This window comes from Lygodium microphyllum, chromosome 14, assembly GCF_053477565.2.
Source record: "Lygodium microphyllum isolate KBCC chromosome 14, Lygodium_microphyllum_v1.1.10, whole genome shotgun sequence".
Taxonomy (NCBI): domain Eukaryota; kingdom Viridiplantae; phylum Streptophyta; class Polypodiopsida; order Schizaeales; family Lygodiaceae; genus Lygodium; species Lygodium microphyllum.
The window spans coordinates 129,687,418-129,700,790 of NC_141148.1; the positions used below are offsets into that span (position 1 = coordinate 129,687,418).

The following is a 13,373-nucleotide window of genomic DNA, read 5'->3' on the forward strand; positions in this document are numbered from 1 at the left end:
ATGGACCGGAAGGTGCTTGTCTTACCGGCTCTTCCCGCAGATCAAAAGCTCGATGGCGATAATTACCGTATCTGGCGCGTGATGATGTTGGCCACCCTTGAGTCCTACGATTTGATGGAGCTTGTACAGGAGATCGACCGACCCTCGGTGAGAGATGAATCCAAACTCTCTTCCGATGCTCGTGCGGAGTTGGCCAAGGCACAGTCTCACTGGGACAAACTGAATGCACGGATTCGTTCTTTTCTTTTTTTGTCTTGTACTACAGCCGTAATAGCCCACATCGAGCACTTGACGGTGGCTCGGGAGATATGGCTGGAGCTTGATCAGATGTATAACCGGATGACCCTTATGAAGCGGGTTTCTTTGGAGGTGCAGATGCGGACCTTGTCCGTGAACAAGTCTTCTTCGTTGCAGGAGCACATCAACAAGCTTAGACAGCTTCAGATGTAGGTTTAGAATGCAGGGAAGCCGATTTCCTTCGAAGACATGGCGATCACACTCTTGTCCCAGTTGCCGCCACGATTCGGTGCTTTGTACTCTGCCCTTATTGCTTCGGGACGTGAGTCTACTCTTCGGTGGGAAGAGCTGGTTCCTATGGTCTTGGACCAAGAGGAACAATTGAAGGGACATCATGCTTCTAGTTGGAAGCCTTGACAGGTCAAGCCTCTCAGAAGAAGGGGAAGGACCAAAAGAAGAAGAAGGAGGACAACAAGTCAAAGAAGGACAAGGACAAAGAATCCACATGCCATATTTGTGGAAAGACTGGCCATTGGAAGAAGGATTGCCTTGACAAAGATAAGGACACCAACAAGAAGGACACGAAGGATTTTGGAGCAGTGGCTGCACCCTCATCAGCTGCGTTTCTTCATCTAGCTGTCATTGAGGACTCTACACTGAATGCTTCTGATGCTGCGATGACAGCTCCCCAGGCTCGAGAGTGGATCGTTGACAGTGGTGCCTCCCGGCACATGACTCCTTCATTAGTTGGTGTTGCCCAGTTGCGACCTTCGCGTGGGCAGATTCTCATTGGAGATAGCTCTTCGGTATCTATTGCAAGACGGGGTGAGATACAGCTTATTCCAGATGGACGTGGTGGTACCCATACCTCAGAGGTCTTGCATGTACCAGGTTTAGGGTATCATCTACTGTCAGTTCATAAGATTTGTTCGCTTGGACTTTTGGTGGAGTTTGACAGTGATTTGGTGCGAGTTCTTGATCGTAGGTCGAGGAAGGTTCTCTCATCAGGATATGAGGAGAACGGCATCTACAAACTGACGTCTTCTACCGCCCTCCCTACTCTTCTTCTTACCTCTCAGACACAGTCAGAGCTATGGCATGCTCGGTTTGGTCACCTCAACTATGATTATCTTCGGAGGGCGTCACGTGGACAGCTTGTTCGAGGGTTGCCGGACATAGTGGTGAGCCAGCAGCCATGCGTCTCCTGCATTCGTGGGAAACAACATAGGGATGTGATTCCCAACAAAGCTTCGCGGCGGTCTACTTTGCCGATGGAGCTTGTCTCTGTGGCCCTATGAGGAATGAGTCCTTGAGAGGAAGCTCGTACTTCATGTTGATCGTAGATGACTACAACAGGATGACATGGGCCTACTTCTTGGCGTTGAAGTCAGAAGCTTTCTCCCACTTCAAGGATTGGCTTCTCTTTGAGGAGAACCGATCGGGCTGGAGATTGAAGACCTTGCGATCTGACAAGGGTGGTGAATTTGTTTCTAATGAGTTTACTCGTTTTTGTGCAGATAAAGGTATTCACCAGGAGTTTGCTAATATCAACACTCCTCAAGAAAATGGCATCCTTGAACGGAAGAACCGAAGTGTGATCGAGATGGCACACACCATGATGGAGCATCGACAGACACCTCAATTTTTGTCGGCCGAGGCTGTGGCTACTGCAGTTCACATCCTTAACCGATCCCCCACTTCAGCCGTTGATGGGATGACACCTTTTGAGGCTTACTTTGGGACTAAGCCCGATGTTTCTTATTTTAGGGTTTTTGGGTGTGATGCCTATGTTCACATTTCCAAGGCTCATCGTGATAAATTTGAAGCAGCTTCCCAAAGACAGGTGTTTGTTGGCTACAACTCTCAGTCCCAAGGCTATCGGTTGTATGATCCCGTCAAGCGGGATGTGTATATCAGTCGAGATGTGCGGTTCGTGGAGGTTCCGGCCATAGTAGCGGGTGAGGAGCATCCCGTACTAGGAGATCCAGGGGAGAGTTGGGCTCCCGAGACAGTTCCTTTGGAGCCCGCGCCTTTTGATTCCAATTCTGTTTCTGATACATAGTCTACTGTTCCACCGGCCACCCCCGAGGAGTTACCACCGGTGGATATCCCAGAGTCTTCAGCTGATGGAGAGAGACGAGGAGAGGTCCGGCCTCCTCCTCATTGGGCCCATGACACACTCCGTGATTCAGGGATCGAGGGGGTCCCTGAGGAGTGGGGACCGCAGGATGGTCCACGGCGGCACCAGGCACATCCTACGGAGCTTGTTTGCTCTAACTATTGTTTGATGACCCGTGTTATGCAGGATCGAGAGCCCACCTCCATGAAGGAGGCTTTACAGTCCGCACCATGGAAGAAAGCTATGGAAGCCGAGTTGGAGGCTATTGAGAGAAATGACACTTGGTATCTCGTGCCTCGCCCCCCGAATAAGAAGGTGATTGGCGTCAAATGGGTCTTCAAGACCAAGTACCTTAGCGATGGTTCTTTGGACAAGCACAAGGCTCGCCTTGTTGCTAAAGGTTTTGCACAGCGCCCAGGGATTGATTGTCATGACACTTTTGCCCCCACTGGTCGTATGGCGACTATTCGAGTTGTTCTTGCCCTGGCTGGCCATAGGAGATGGCCTGTCTACCAGTTGGATGTGAAGTCGGCCTTCCTCAATGGTGATTTGAAGGAGGAGATCTATGTAGAGCAGCCTCTTGGCTTTGGATCTTCAGATGGGAAAGTCTACAGGTTGAAGAAGGCCTTGTATGGCCTCAAGCAGGCTCCGCGTGCATGGAACGAGAAGATTGATTCATTCCTTCAGTCACAGTTGGGATATCGGCATTCCAAGGCCGATCCGCAGCTACACACTTCCGAGGCTGGTTGTGTGCTTTTTGTGTTGTATGTTGATGATTTGATTGTCACAGGTGATCATGCACAGAAGGTCAACGAGACGAAGGCAGCTTTACATCAGACATTCGAGATGACGGATTTGGGTCTACTCCATTTCTTTTTGGGCCATGAGATTTATCAGTCTCAGAGGGGGATTTTCATCTCTCAGCAGAGATATGTACAGGAGCTCTTGGTTTCTTTTGCGATGGAGGATTGTCGGACCATTTCTACTCCTATGGATCCGAACTAGAACATTCAGCTTCTCCCATGGCGGATGCTTCCCGCTATTGTCAGTTGATTGGATCATTGATTTGGCTTCTCAACACTCGTGTTGATCTTTGTTTTGTTGTTGGTCTCTTGGCGGGGTTCATGAGTGAACCTCAGACGGTGCATTGGCAGGCTGTCCAGAGGATACTTCGGTATTTGAGGGGGACATCTGATTTAGGGATTCATTATCCAGCAGGCACAGGTGATTCAGATCTTGTACTAAAAGGTTGGAGCAACTCAGATTGGGCCGGTGGTGTGGACCATATGCGGTCTAGAACAGGTTACTGTTTTACCTTGGGTGCAGGTGTTATCTCATGGAGTAGCAAGAAGCAGCCCACGGTAGCCCTTTCGTCTACTGAGGCGGAGTATCGGGCCGCGTCTTCCACCACCTGTGAGGTTGTGTGGCTTTGGAGATTGTTGGAGGAGCTTGGCTGCCCCCAGACTCGTCCTACTTTGCTGCAATGCGACAATGAGAGTTGCATTGCCTTGGCACGGAATCCTGTTTTCCATGCCCGGACGAAGCACATAGAGATCCAATACCACTTCATCAGAGAGAAGCTTCTGGATGGGACCATAGCTGTGGAGTACTGCAAGACGGAGGACAATGTTGCAGATTTGTTTACGAAGGCACTTCCCTAAGCTCTACTTCGGAGACATGCGAGATCCCTCAGGCTTCTACCCCGCCCACGCTCTGAGAGGGGGTGTTAACGATCAGATCCTGGCTGTCGGCAGCCAGTCGGACTGCCCAGTCAGACTGCCACGTGGCAGTCGGACCTCCTTCAGGATAGTCGGCTGCATTTAATGCAGCCGACCTGCATATTTTGGCGCCCAGTTTTTTGGCTATTTATAGCCGACTTTTCAGCAGTCTTCAGCCACTTCTGTACGTAGGTTCTAGGCTGGAGATACGTGTAGATTCCATCTCTGTTCGTAGATTTCAGACAAGAGGTCGTGCAGACCGCAGCGGACTTCGAGGTGAACAGCAGGTTGCATCGTCGAGTCTTACGCTTCCGCACTGCTGCACTCAGACAATACCATGCCGTTATCATCGGAAGCACCTATATAGGGAGTAGTAGTGACTCAAAGCCGTGCCTTGTTTCCACACTATGTGTGATTCCCTATACCCAGTGGTGAACCCTCTTATGTGCGGCGTCACGAGGGTGTAGTCCTGGGATGTATCTATGTTGTCCCGCTTTTTGGATTGAATAATACAAGAGTATACCTTGAGCTCACATATTGTGTTACCTTTCTGTGCCGTGTTGAGTGCGTAACGAGTGAGAAATTAGGGCTTTTGCAAATTTTTTTGAATTTTTACTAAATTTGCTCGTTTTGTACTCTCGGGAACACGTATCAATGCAATTGGGGCAGATTGGTCAGTGAAATTTTGGGGGGACATTGCTGAAGCAAACTTGGTGATGTAAGCAATATACATTGAATCTTTTATCTCTTGTGAGATTTTGGAGAAATCGCAGAGATTTTTTGGGTATTTTGTGTATGAAAAGTTGATTCGAGCACATATGTATGTAGTATACATGTTAGGCAGCTCCTATTGAGTTGATGTATTGCTGAATATTCATGGTGTAGCAGTCTTAGAGATCATTTGTAGATCTGAGATTGTTGCAGATGCAATTTTGGTGACATTGCTGAAGTGGGAGTCACCTGGCAGTGATGTATGCATGTGATGTATTTTGAAATTTCAGTTATATTGCTGAAACTCATCCTTTCTACTACTGTACTTGTATTTGGGCTGTCAATAATATAGTGACACTAAATCTTGCTCTCATTTCTTTAAATTTTGGGCTGAAACTGGCTGAATATTCAGCCTGTTGTTTGCTGTCATAAATTACAGCATTGGTCTTTGGTGCATTGTTGACAAATGGCCACTAATGCTTCTAGTAGCGACACTAAATCTCTCCTTGAAATCAAAAGGTTTGATGGCACTGGTTTTGATTTGTGGAAGGATAGGATGCAAGGCATTTTGTTTCTCAACGACTATGATGATGCTCTTTTGGAAACTAAACCTGTAGCTATGGCAGATGAGGATTGGGCTAGACTCAACAAGAAGGCCATTGCATATATTAAAATGGCTATATCTAATGTATTCACAGACATTAAGCGTCTTGATATAGCCTATGAAAAATGGAAAAAGTTAATGGATACTTATGAAAATACAACTCTAGTAAATCAAGTGCATCTCATGCAGAAGCTTGTGAACATGGAGCATCCGAGCATTTGAGTGCTTTCATAGGGATTTTGGTCAATTGCAGGACTCTAGTTTGCAGCCCTTCAATGATAAACTGAAGGCTATTTTCTTGCTAATGACTTTACTTGATAGTTGGGAGGCTTTGGTTGTTTCACTTAGCAACAATACTGCTTTAACCTTTTATGGAGTTAGGGGCTCTATCCTCAATGAGGAGATCAAAAGAAAGTTCAATAGAGAAAGCAGTGGTTCAGTCTATCATCTTAGAGGTCAGTCAGAAAAGAGGGGTAGTGTAGCAAATAAAGGCAAAAGTAAAAGTGAAAGCAAGGGCAAACATTAGGATGTTACTTGATATCAATGTGGGCGTAAAGGGCATGAAAAGTTCGAGTGCCGGTATTACAAGAAAGAGCAAGAAAGAAAGAAATAGCAGGAAAAGAAAAAGAAGGATGACAAGAAAGATGATGACAGCTTTGCCTCAAAAGAAGTTGCAAAGGCAAATGTTGCATCTAGTGTGGTCATTGAAGAGCTATTTGACATTGGAGAGATACTTGGTATAGCTTCATGTAATGATGTGGACATTATGGTGGTAGCAGGTGATATGCACATCACTAGAAAGGAGGTAATTGATGTCTTACTTTCAGCTCACGATGGGCTGTCCCAATCATGGATAGTGGACAACATTGCCTCTTTTCATGTTACCCCCTCTTTGGAGTCATTTTTTGAATACATTGTAGGTTGTCTAGGGAAGGTTTACTTGGGCAAGAATTATGCATATGAGATAGAGGGTGTAGATATTATTCATTTGGTTCTTGAAAATGGCCAAGAGTTGATTTTATAGGATGTCAATTATGTACGTGGCATAAAGAAAAGTCTATTATCAGTTGGGCAGCTTGATGCAAGAGGGTATTTTACTATCTTTGGTGGTGGATCTTGGAATGTCCACAAGGGCTCTGCTTATTGTTAAAGGTAGTAATAAAAGGACTTTGTATTATTTGCATTGTAAAGCATTACGTGGCAAGTTCTTGGCTGTGGCTGAAGTTTATTCACAAATGGAACTTTGGCACAAAAGACTTGGCCATACGAGCCAAAAAGGCCTTCAAATTCTCTCCGCTTTGATGTAAAAGGCTTTGGTCTCTAGTTTTGTAATGATTGCATATATGAAAAACACGTAAAGTCTTCTTATTACTTTGGTGTCGTTAAGAAGTCTAATGCTCTTGATTTAGTACACTCTAATGTGTGCACTATGCTTGTTAATTCATATGGGGATGCACGGTACTTTGTTACCTTTATTGACGATTTTAGTAGAAAGTCATGGGTGTATGTGCTAAAGAGCAAAAAGGAAGTGTTGGATGTCTTTAAAAAGTTTCATGCTTTTGTTATCACATAGAAATGACTTAACTTAAAAGCTATAAGAACAGATAATGGGGGTGAGTATGTTTTAAATGAGTTCAAAAAGTTATGCGAGATGGATGGCATTAAAAGAGAGATGATAGCCCCTTACAATCTTGCATCAAATGGTGTGGTTGAAAGATATAATTACACGCTTTGTGAAAGAGTCAGATGCATGCTATCCATACTAATGTCTCGCACCTTGGGGATAGGCTATTGCAGTTCATGTATGCAATCGCTCTCCAAATCATGCACTGGAAAATGGCATTCTTGAAGAGGTTTGGTTTGGCAAACCTGCTTCATATGACCATATGCATGTCTTTGGTTGTGATGCGTTTGTGCATGTACTTATGGAACAAAGGACCAAACTTGACATGAAATCCATCAAGGGCATCTTCATGGGATATGAAGGTGAGGGAGAGATGGTTTATAGAGTTTGGCTACCTTAGGGTAGGAAGATAGTATGCAGACGAGACATAGTATTTAATGAGGCAAAGCTGCTGAAACATGCTACACAAGGTGACCTTGACAAAAAGAAGGTCAAATTTCAGCATGAACAGCTAGCCATTCAGCAGCCATTAGCTGAAGATTCTATTCCTTTTGATGTTGAAAATGAGCAGCAACCCATTGGGCTACAGTGAGAAGAAAATGGACAGCAAACAACAAGAAGAACATGCTGAAAACATGTTGCATCAGCAAGAAAATGCTGAAAATCAGCAACGTGGTAATGATGTGCATGTACCTGAGGATGTAGGCCCATTGCCTGACAATACAAATCATTGGGTAAGAAGTTCTACACGTGTCAGAAGGTAGCCACAGAGGTTTCAACCATCTTTGGATTACAAGTTGACTGATGAGGGTGAGCCTCTAACATCTAGAGAGGCATTGTCATGTGAAAACAAGAGAAAGTGGGAGCTTGCTATGCAAGAAGAGATGAAGTCTCTGTATGCAAATAACACATGGGAGCTTGTACCTTTGCCCAAGGATAGGAAAGCTACTCCTAATAAGTGGTTTACGAAGTAAAATGTATTGATGGGAAGCGAAGTACAAGGCATGGTTAGTTGTGAAGGGCTATACACAAAAGGAAGGCATAGACTTCTAGGAGGTCTTTTTACTAGTGATGAAGATAACTACACTTCGTGTTTTGTTTGCTCTCACTGCATCCTTAGGTTTAGAGTTGGATCAGATGGATGTGAAGGCTGCTTTTCTTCATGGTGATCTGGATGAAGAGCTATACATAAAATAGCTAGAAGGCTTTGCCATTCTAGGGAATGAGCATTTAGTTTGTAAGTTGAAATGCAGCTTATATGGGCTGAAACAAGCCTCTACACAATGGTACAAAAATTGTGTTGGTCTTATATGTGGATGACATGTTGATTGCAGGAAAGTATAAGAGTACTTTGAGTGCTCTTAAAAGGCAGCTAAGTTCAGCATTCTCAATGAAAGATTTGGGGGCAGCTTAGCATATTTTGGGCATGCGTATTAAAGAGATAGAGGGCAGCACTTGTTGTTTCTCTCACAAGACAAGTAGATTAGCAAAGTACTTAATAGGTTTAATATGGCTGATGCTAAGCCTCTTGGTGTGCCTTTACCGCCACATATAAAGCTTAGCAAAGTCGATTGCCCAAAGGATGATGCAGTTGCTAGTGCTATGAAGGGCATATCTTATGCATCAGGTTGTGGATCCTTAATGTATGCTATGGTTGTGACTCACCTTGACATTGCTCATGCAGTGGAAGTTGTTAGCAGATTCATGTCTAACCTTGGCAAGCCAGCCACATCGGTAGCAGTGAAATGCATTTTTAGATACTTAAAAAGGTACACAAGAGAAGTGTATATGCTATGGAAAGGGTACACTAGAGTTGTAAGGATTCTGTGAGTCGGACATGGCAGGAGATCTTGACACTAGGAAATCTACCAGTGGGTATGTCTTTACTTTGGCTGGTGGGGCTATCTCTTAGGTGTTCAAGGTTGTAGAAAATTGTGGCACTGAGTACTACAGAGGTTGAACATATTTCTGCCACAGAAGCTTATAAGGAAGCTATTTGACTTTGCCGTTTGGTCAAGGATTTTGGTCTTTCTTCATGTACTCTAGTGCTTGGATGTGATAGCCAAAGTTCAGTATGTTTGGCTAAGAATGCCATGTTCCATAGATGTTCGGTACCACTTTACTCGATAGGTCTTGGATGATGGTCTTGTCACATTGACTAAGATCAAAACCCAAGATAACCCTGCAGATGTTCTCACTAAGAGTCTTGCGAAGGCTCAGCATGAGCATTGCATCCGATTAGTGGGGGTTCGTTAGTGTAAAGGTACCACTTTGGGCCTTTAAGTGGGAGGTTGTTGGGTGTAAAGTCCCTTCATATCCATGTAAAGTTATAGGGGTGTGAACACACCCTTATTTGTACCATAACATATAAGTACATCCTTTATTCTTTGTGTACCATCTCAATTTGGTACTCATCTTTGCGTTCACTCTCTCTCTCACTCTTAACACTATTGCTCCACCTATATCTGGCACTCCCATTGTGCACTCTCCCATCAAATTTAGCATTACGAGAATGCATTACCTCTCTGTTTTGCAGTTCAGTTTGGGTACAGAACTTACTCAAACTTAGAACCTTAAAACTCAATGCTTAGTGTTTCTTGTGTCTTCCCTTGTTTTCATGTTTGAGTGTGTGATTTCAGAACAGCAGATAGTATCACACATAGATGTGAGATTAAAACACATGTCTTATGCCATATGTGATTTAATTGGGATTCGAAGCATTGCTTATATTAATGTGCTCCACTTGATAGGTTGCACTTTGATGAGAGCACTTTTCTGTCACCAAGGAAAGCTTGCAGCCAAGGTCAAGAAACTGCAGTGATTAAACTGAGGGCCACATGGCGTGGACAAAGTTTTTAAAAAATATTTAACTTCGAGGTTGCAAGATTGATCTGAATGAAGTTCTAGCAATGTGCATTTGTATGGTTTGGGTTTTAGTGTGTGGAGTGTTGTTTGAAATCTGGCTGGTAAGAGATAATAATTGACACTTGTATTATGATATATGCAGTTGTCTCGGATTTTCTTTTTCTGATTTAGTTTCCTGACTTCTCTTTATTCAAATTTTCCCAGCACCTTTATAAACAAGCACTGACAATAAAGTCTGCGATTCCCCACCCAAGAATTATGGGGATCATACACGAGTGTGGAGGTAAAATGCACATGGCAGAACGACAGTGGGCAGATGCTGCAACTGATTTTTTTGATGCTTTTAAAAATTATGATGAAGCTGGTACACATCGGCGTATTCAGTGCCTCAAGTATGCAATTTATCATAGTTGTATCTTTGTATTATGCAGGATGCATTCAAAAATGTGATATTAATCTGGACAGGTGATGCAGGTATTTGGTGCTGGCAAATATGTTGATGGAATCACAAGTTAATCCTTTTGATGGCCAAGAAGCGAAGCCGTAAGTCTTACCCTCTATGCACCCACACATCTCCACCCCCATCCCCACCTTTTTCCCCTTACCTCTCGCTCCCTTATGAGATCTATGCACATATGCCCTATGACTGGCTATCACTTTCAGCATTTTAGCTTTAGCTTAGGTTATTTTTCCTCTTTTAAATCCTAGTGATGTTTGTAGTGGAATCATGGCATTGTATCTGTTGTGTCTCATAGGTGATTTTGGCCTCTCTAGAGCCGTCAGTATAATCTGTCTGTGTACATTATCTATCTATTCACATCTCTGTTGCCCCCCTGCCCGGTAGACTCCAACAGAAAAATCCTGGCATATACTTCTGTCTACCACCATAGAATATTCCGACTAAGGCCAGCAGAAGAAAACCCTTAGTGATAGATGGAGCCTGGAAACTCTAAGTTCTGCTGACAGACACTAGGACTCAGCTCAAGCCCACATGGTCAAATTGCATATTTTCATGGAGCAGTCAGCTATCTAAGAGAGAGCTTATTAGACTTGGTTGCTGATTAGTAGCATATAAAAGCAGTGTATCTGCTCATCTACTTCTGTCATTATGTGGTCTAAAAATACAAGGGTTGACACCTGCAGTACAAAAGGCTGATAATGTCGTCTGTAAGCTGTAGACTGATTGATTGCACAGGCTCATTGTTAACAACAATAGCTGAAGAGAATCCAAACACATTTGTCAGAGGGCTCAATTTTAACAAGGATAGCTGGAGAGAGACAGATGTGTCTTAGCCAGATTTTGTGCAAACATGCAGTAGTTTCAAAGAGAGAATGTTGGAAGCTGGTTAAACTGGTGCTTTACAGTCTTAGGTTGCATATTTTGGCCAGACACCAATACATAGACAGCTTGGAAATGCTGAATATGTACATATTTAAGCAAGCATTCACGTGCATTGTCTGTTATCTTGCAGTTCAGGCCTATGTTTGATAATTCTGAAGTTGCATCAGTGAAATCATACATCTTCATCTCTGTCACATTTCTAGTTTTCAATCTTGCAGTGAAAACTTAGGAGTAGCATTTCAGCAGATAGGCGAACTAAGCATTGTGGAAAAGTCTCTTTAAGAATTTAAAAAAAAAAGAGGTTATCTTGATGGTATTATCAAATCATAAGATGGTCATACGCTTATCGATGGTGCTTTGTCTAACAAAGCCAAACCCTTGCTTGCTACATATGCTATGGTTGTAACTTGGTGTGTATGTGGATGGTGGTGTTATTCTCTTTTTGGCATATAGATATTTGTAGGTAGCTATGTTAAATATTTAAGTGTTTTAGAAGGGCATGAATCTCTTTGTCACTAGTGGCGAAATTAAAGAAGAGATTCACAACAGCGCCATCAAGAGCATGAATCTTTAGGTGTATTGTGGCATATTTCTTTTTTTCTAGCAAAATGGGTAAATAATCAGTGATTTCAATGGTTTAAGTTTTAGGTTACTATGAGAGCCCCTTTTAGACATAGATGTGTTAGAGTATGTACGATTGGGACTGGAATGGGATTGACCACCTAAGCTCAAGTGTAATCGAGGAAGAAGTGGAAGATTGATGGAATGGAAATTACTGTTGAGGCTATAAAGAAATGGTATGGCAAACAAAGAAAATATGGAATGTATGACAACATGGCGAACACTGTATTGAACACAATAGAGTGCTCTATGCTAATGAATGTATGAGAATGAAGATGATACAATTTGTGGGCCTCGAACCTCCGACTCTAGGTCAGGGGACAAAGGTGACTGAAGGAGTGGTAGTCAGAGTGCTCCATACTCAGAATGGAGCAGCAGCAGTAATATGATGAAGTCTGAGTGATCTAGCAGTTGTATGGGCAGCAGATCTGCTGAATGGCATGGCTGTTGGAGAGCTCCACTTCAGTGCTGATTGCTGCAAGGCTGGCTGCTGTCCTGAATGCTGATGTGCTGCTACTGCATTAAATGCAGTTGTGTCTGTTGTACCAGCAGGGTATGCAGTCGTGGTTGTCTTTGATGCAGTCATGGCTGCACGATTTCTAATTGTGGTTGCTGAAAATACAGTCATGGCTATTGATAGATGATTCTTTGTCTTGGATTGCCTGTAGGCTGTGATACCAATGATAGGCCAAGAATTAAGCTCGCTGCTCCGATCTGAGAAATAGGATTTGGGAGACAATAGAAGAGAGAAAAGATGGAGAGATTGTTGGCGATTTAGCACCCAGCCTTGCACAACCCATTGAAATGGTTAGTTCATTAGTCCTTGTAAGTTTGGTGCATGCTTGCAAGATCATCCACTTGGCTTTAGTTCTTGTTCACACACATTAATTGGCCTAAGCTCCTGAAGTATTTAGCCTTTACACACTCTTTCTTGTGCATAATCATTCTTGCTTCTCTACCACATGCATATCTGTTGTTTAATACACGAAGAATCACAGCTCCTAATGGTGTTTCTTGCTGTCATGTGGCATTAATCAGTGACACCAACCCTCCTCAATTTGTGATAGGTGTCAATAACTCATAAGACATGATAATCTGGCCTTGCTAGTATGTCCCTTGTATTTAATAGGTGTCAGTGACTAATGAGATATGATAATGTGTGCTGGGTTGATAGCACTTCTAGAGTTAGTTCTAGAGTTAAATGAACTCTAGCTGAGTTAGGGATAGGTCTAACTTACTTAAGACCCTATATTCTATCATTCAAGCACTTGGATCTATTGCTCCTAATGGTGTTTCTTGCTGTCATGTGGCATTAATCAGTGACACCAACCCTCCTCAATTTGTGATAGGTGTCAATAACTCATAAGACATGATAATCCGGCCTTGCTAGTATGTCCCTTGTATTTAATAGGTGTCAGTGACTAATGAGATATGATAATGTGTGTTGGGTTGATAGCACTTCTAGAGTTAGTTCTAGAGTTAAATGAACTCTAGTTGAGTTAGGGATAGATCTAACTTACTTAAGACCTATA

At 43.3% G+C, this 13,373-nt stretch overlaps 1 protein-coding gene across 5 annotated transcripts in view; it reads left to right on the forward strand.

Annotated features, from left to right (window-relative positions):
- Window positions 1-13,373, forward strand: part of FUS12 (proteasome family protein) — an 85,178-nt gene that overhangs the window by 54,784 nt on the left and 17,021 nt on the right. For all 5 annotated transcript variants that reach the window (XM_087693359.1, XM_087693361.1, XM_087693360.1 and 2 more), the window contains exons 7-8: window positions 10,083-10,270; window positions 10,353-10,421. In XM_087693359.1, coding sequence (XP_087549485.1) covers window positions 10,083-10,270; window positions 10,353-10,421 — 257 coding nt within the window. The remainder of the gene's footprint in view (window positions 1-10,082; window positions 10,271-10,352; window positions 10,422-13,373) is intronic.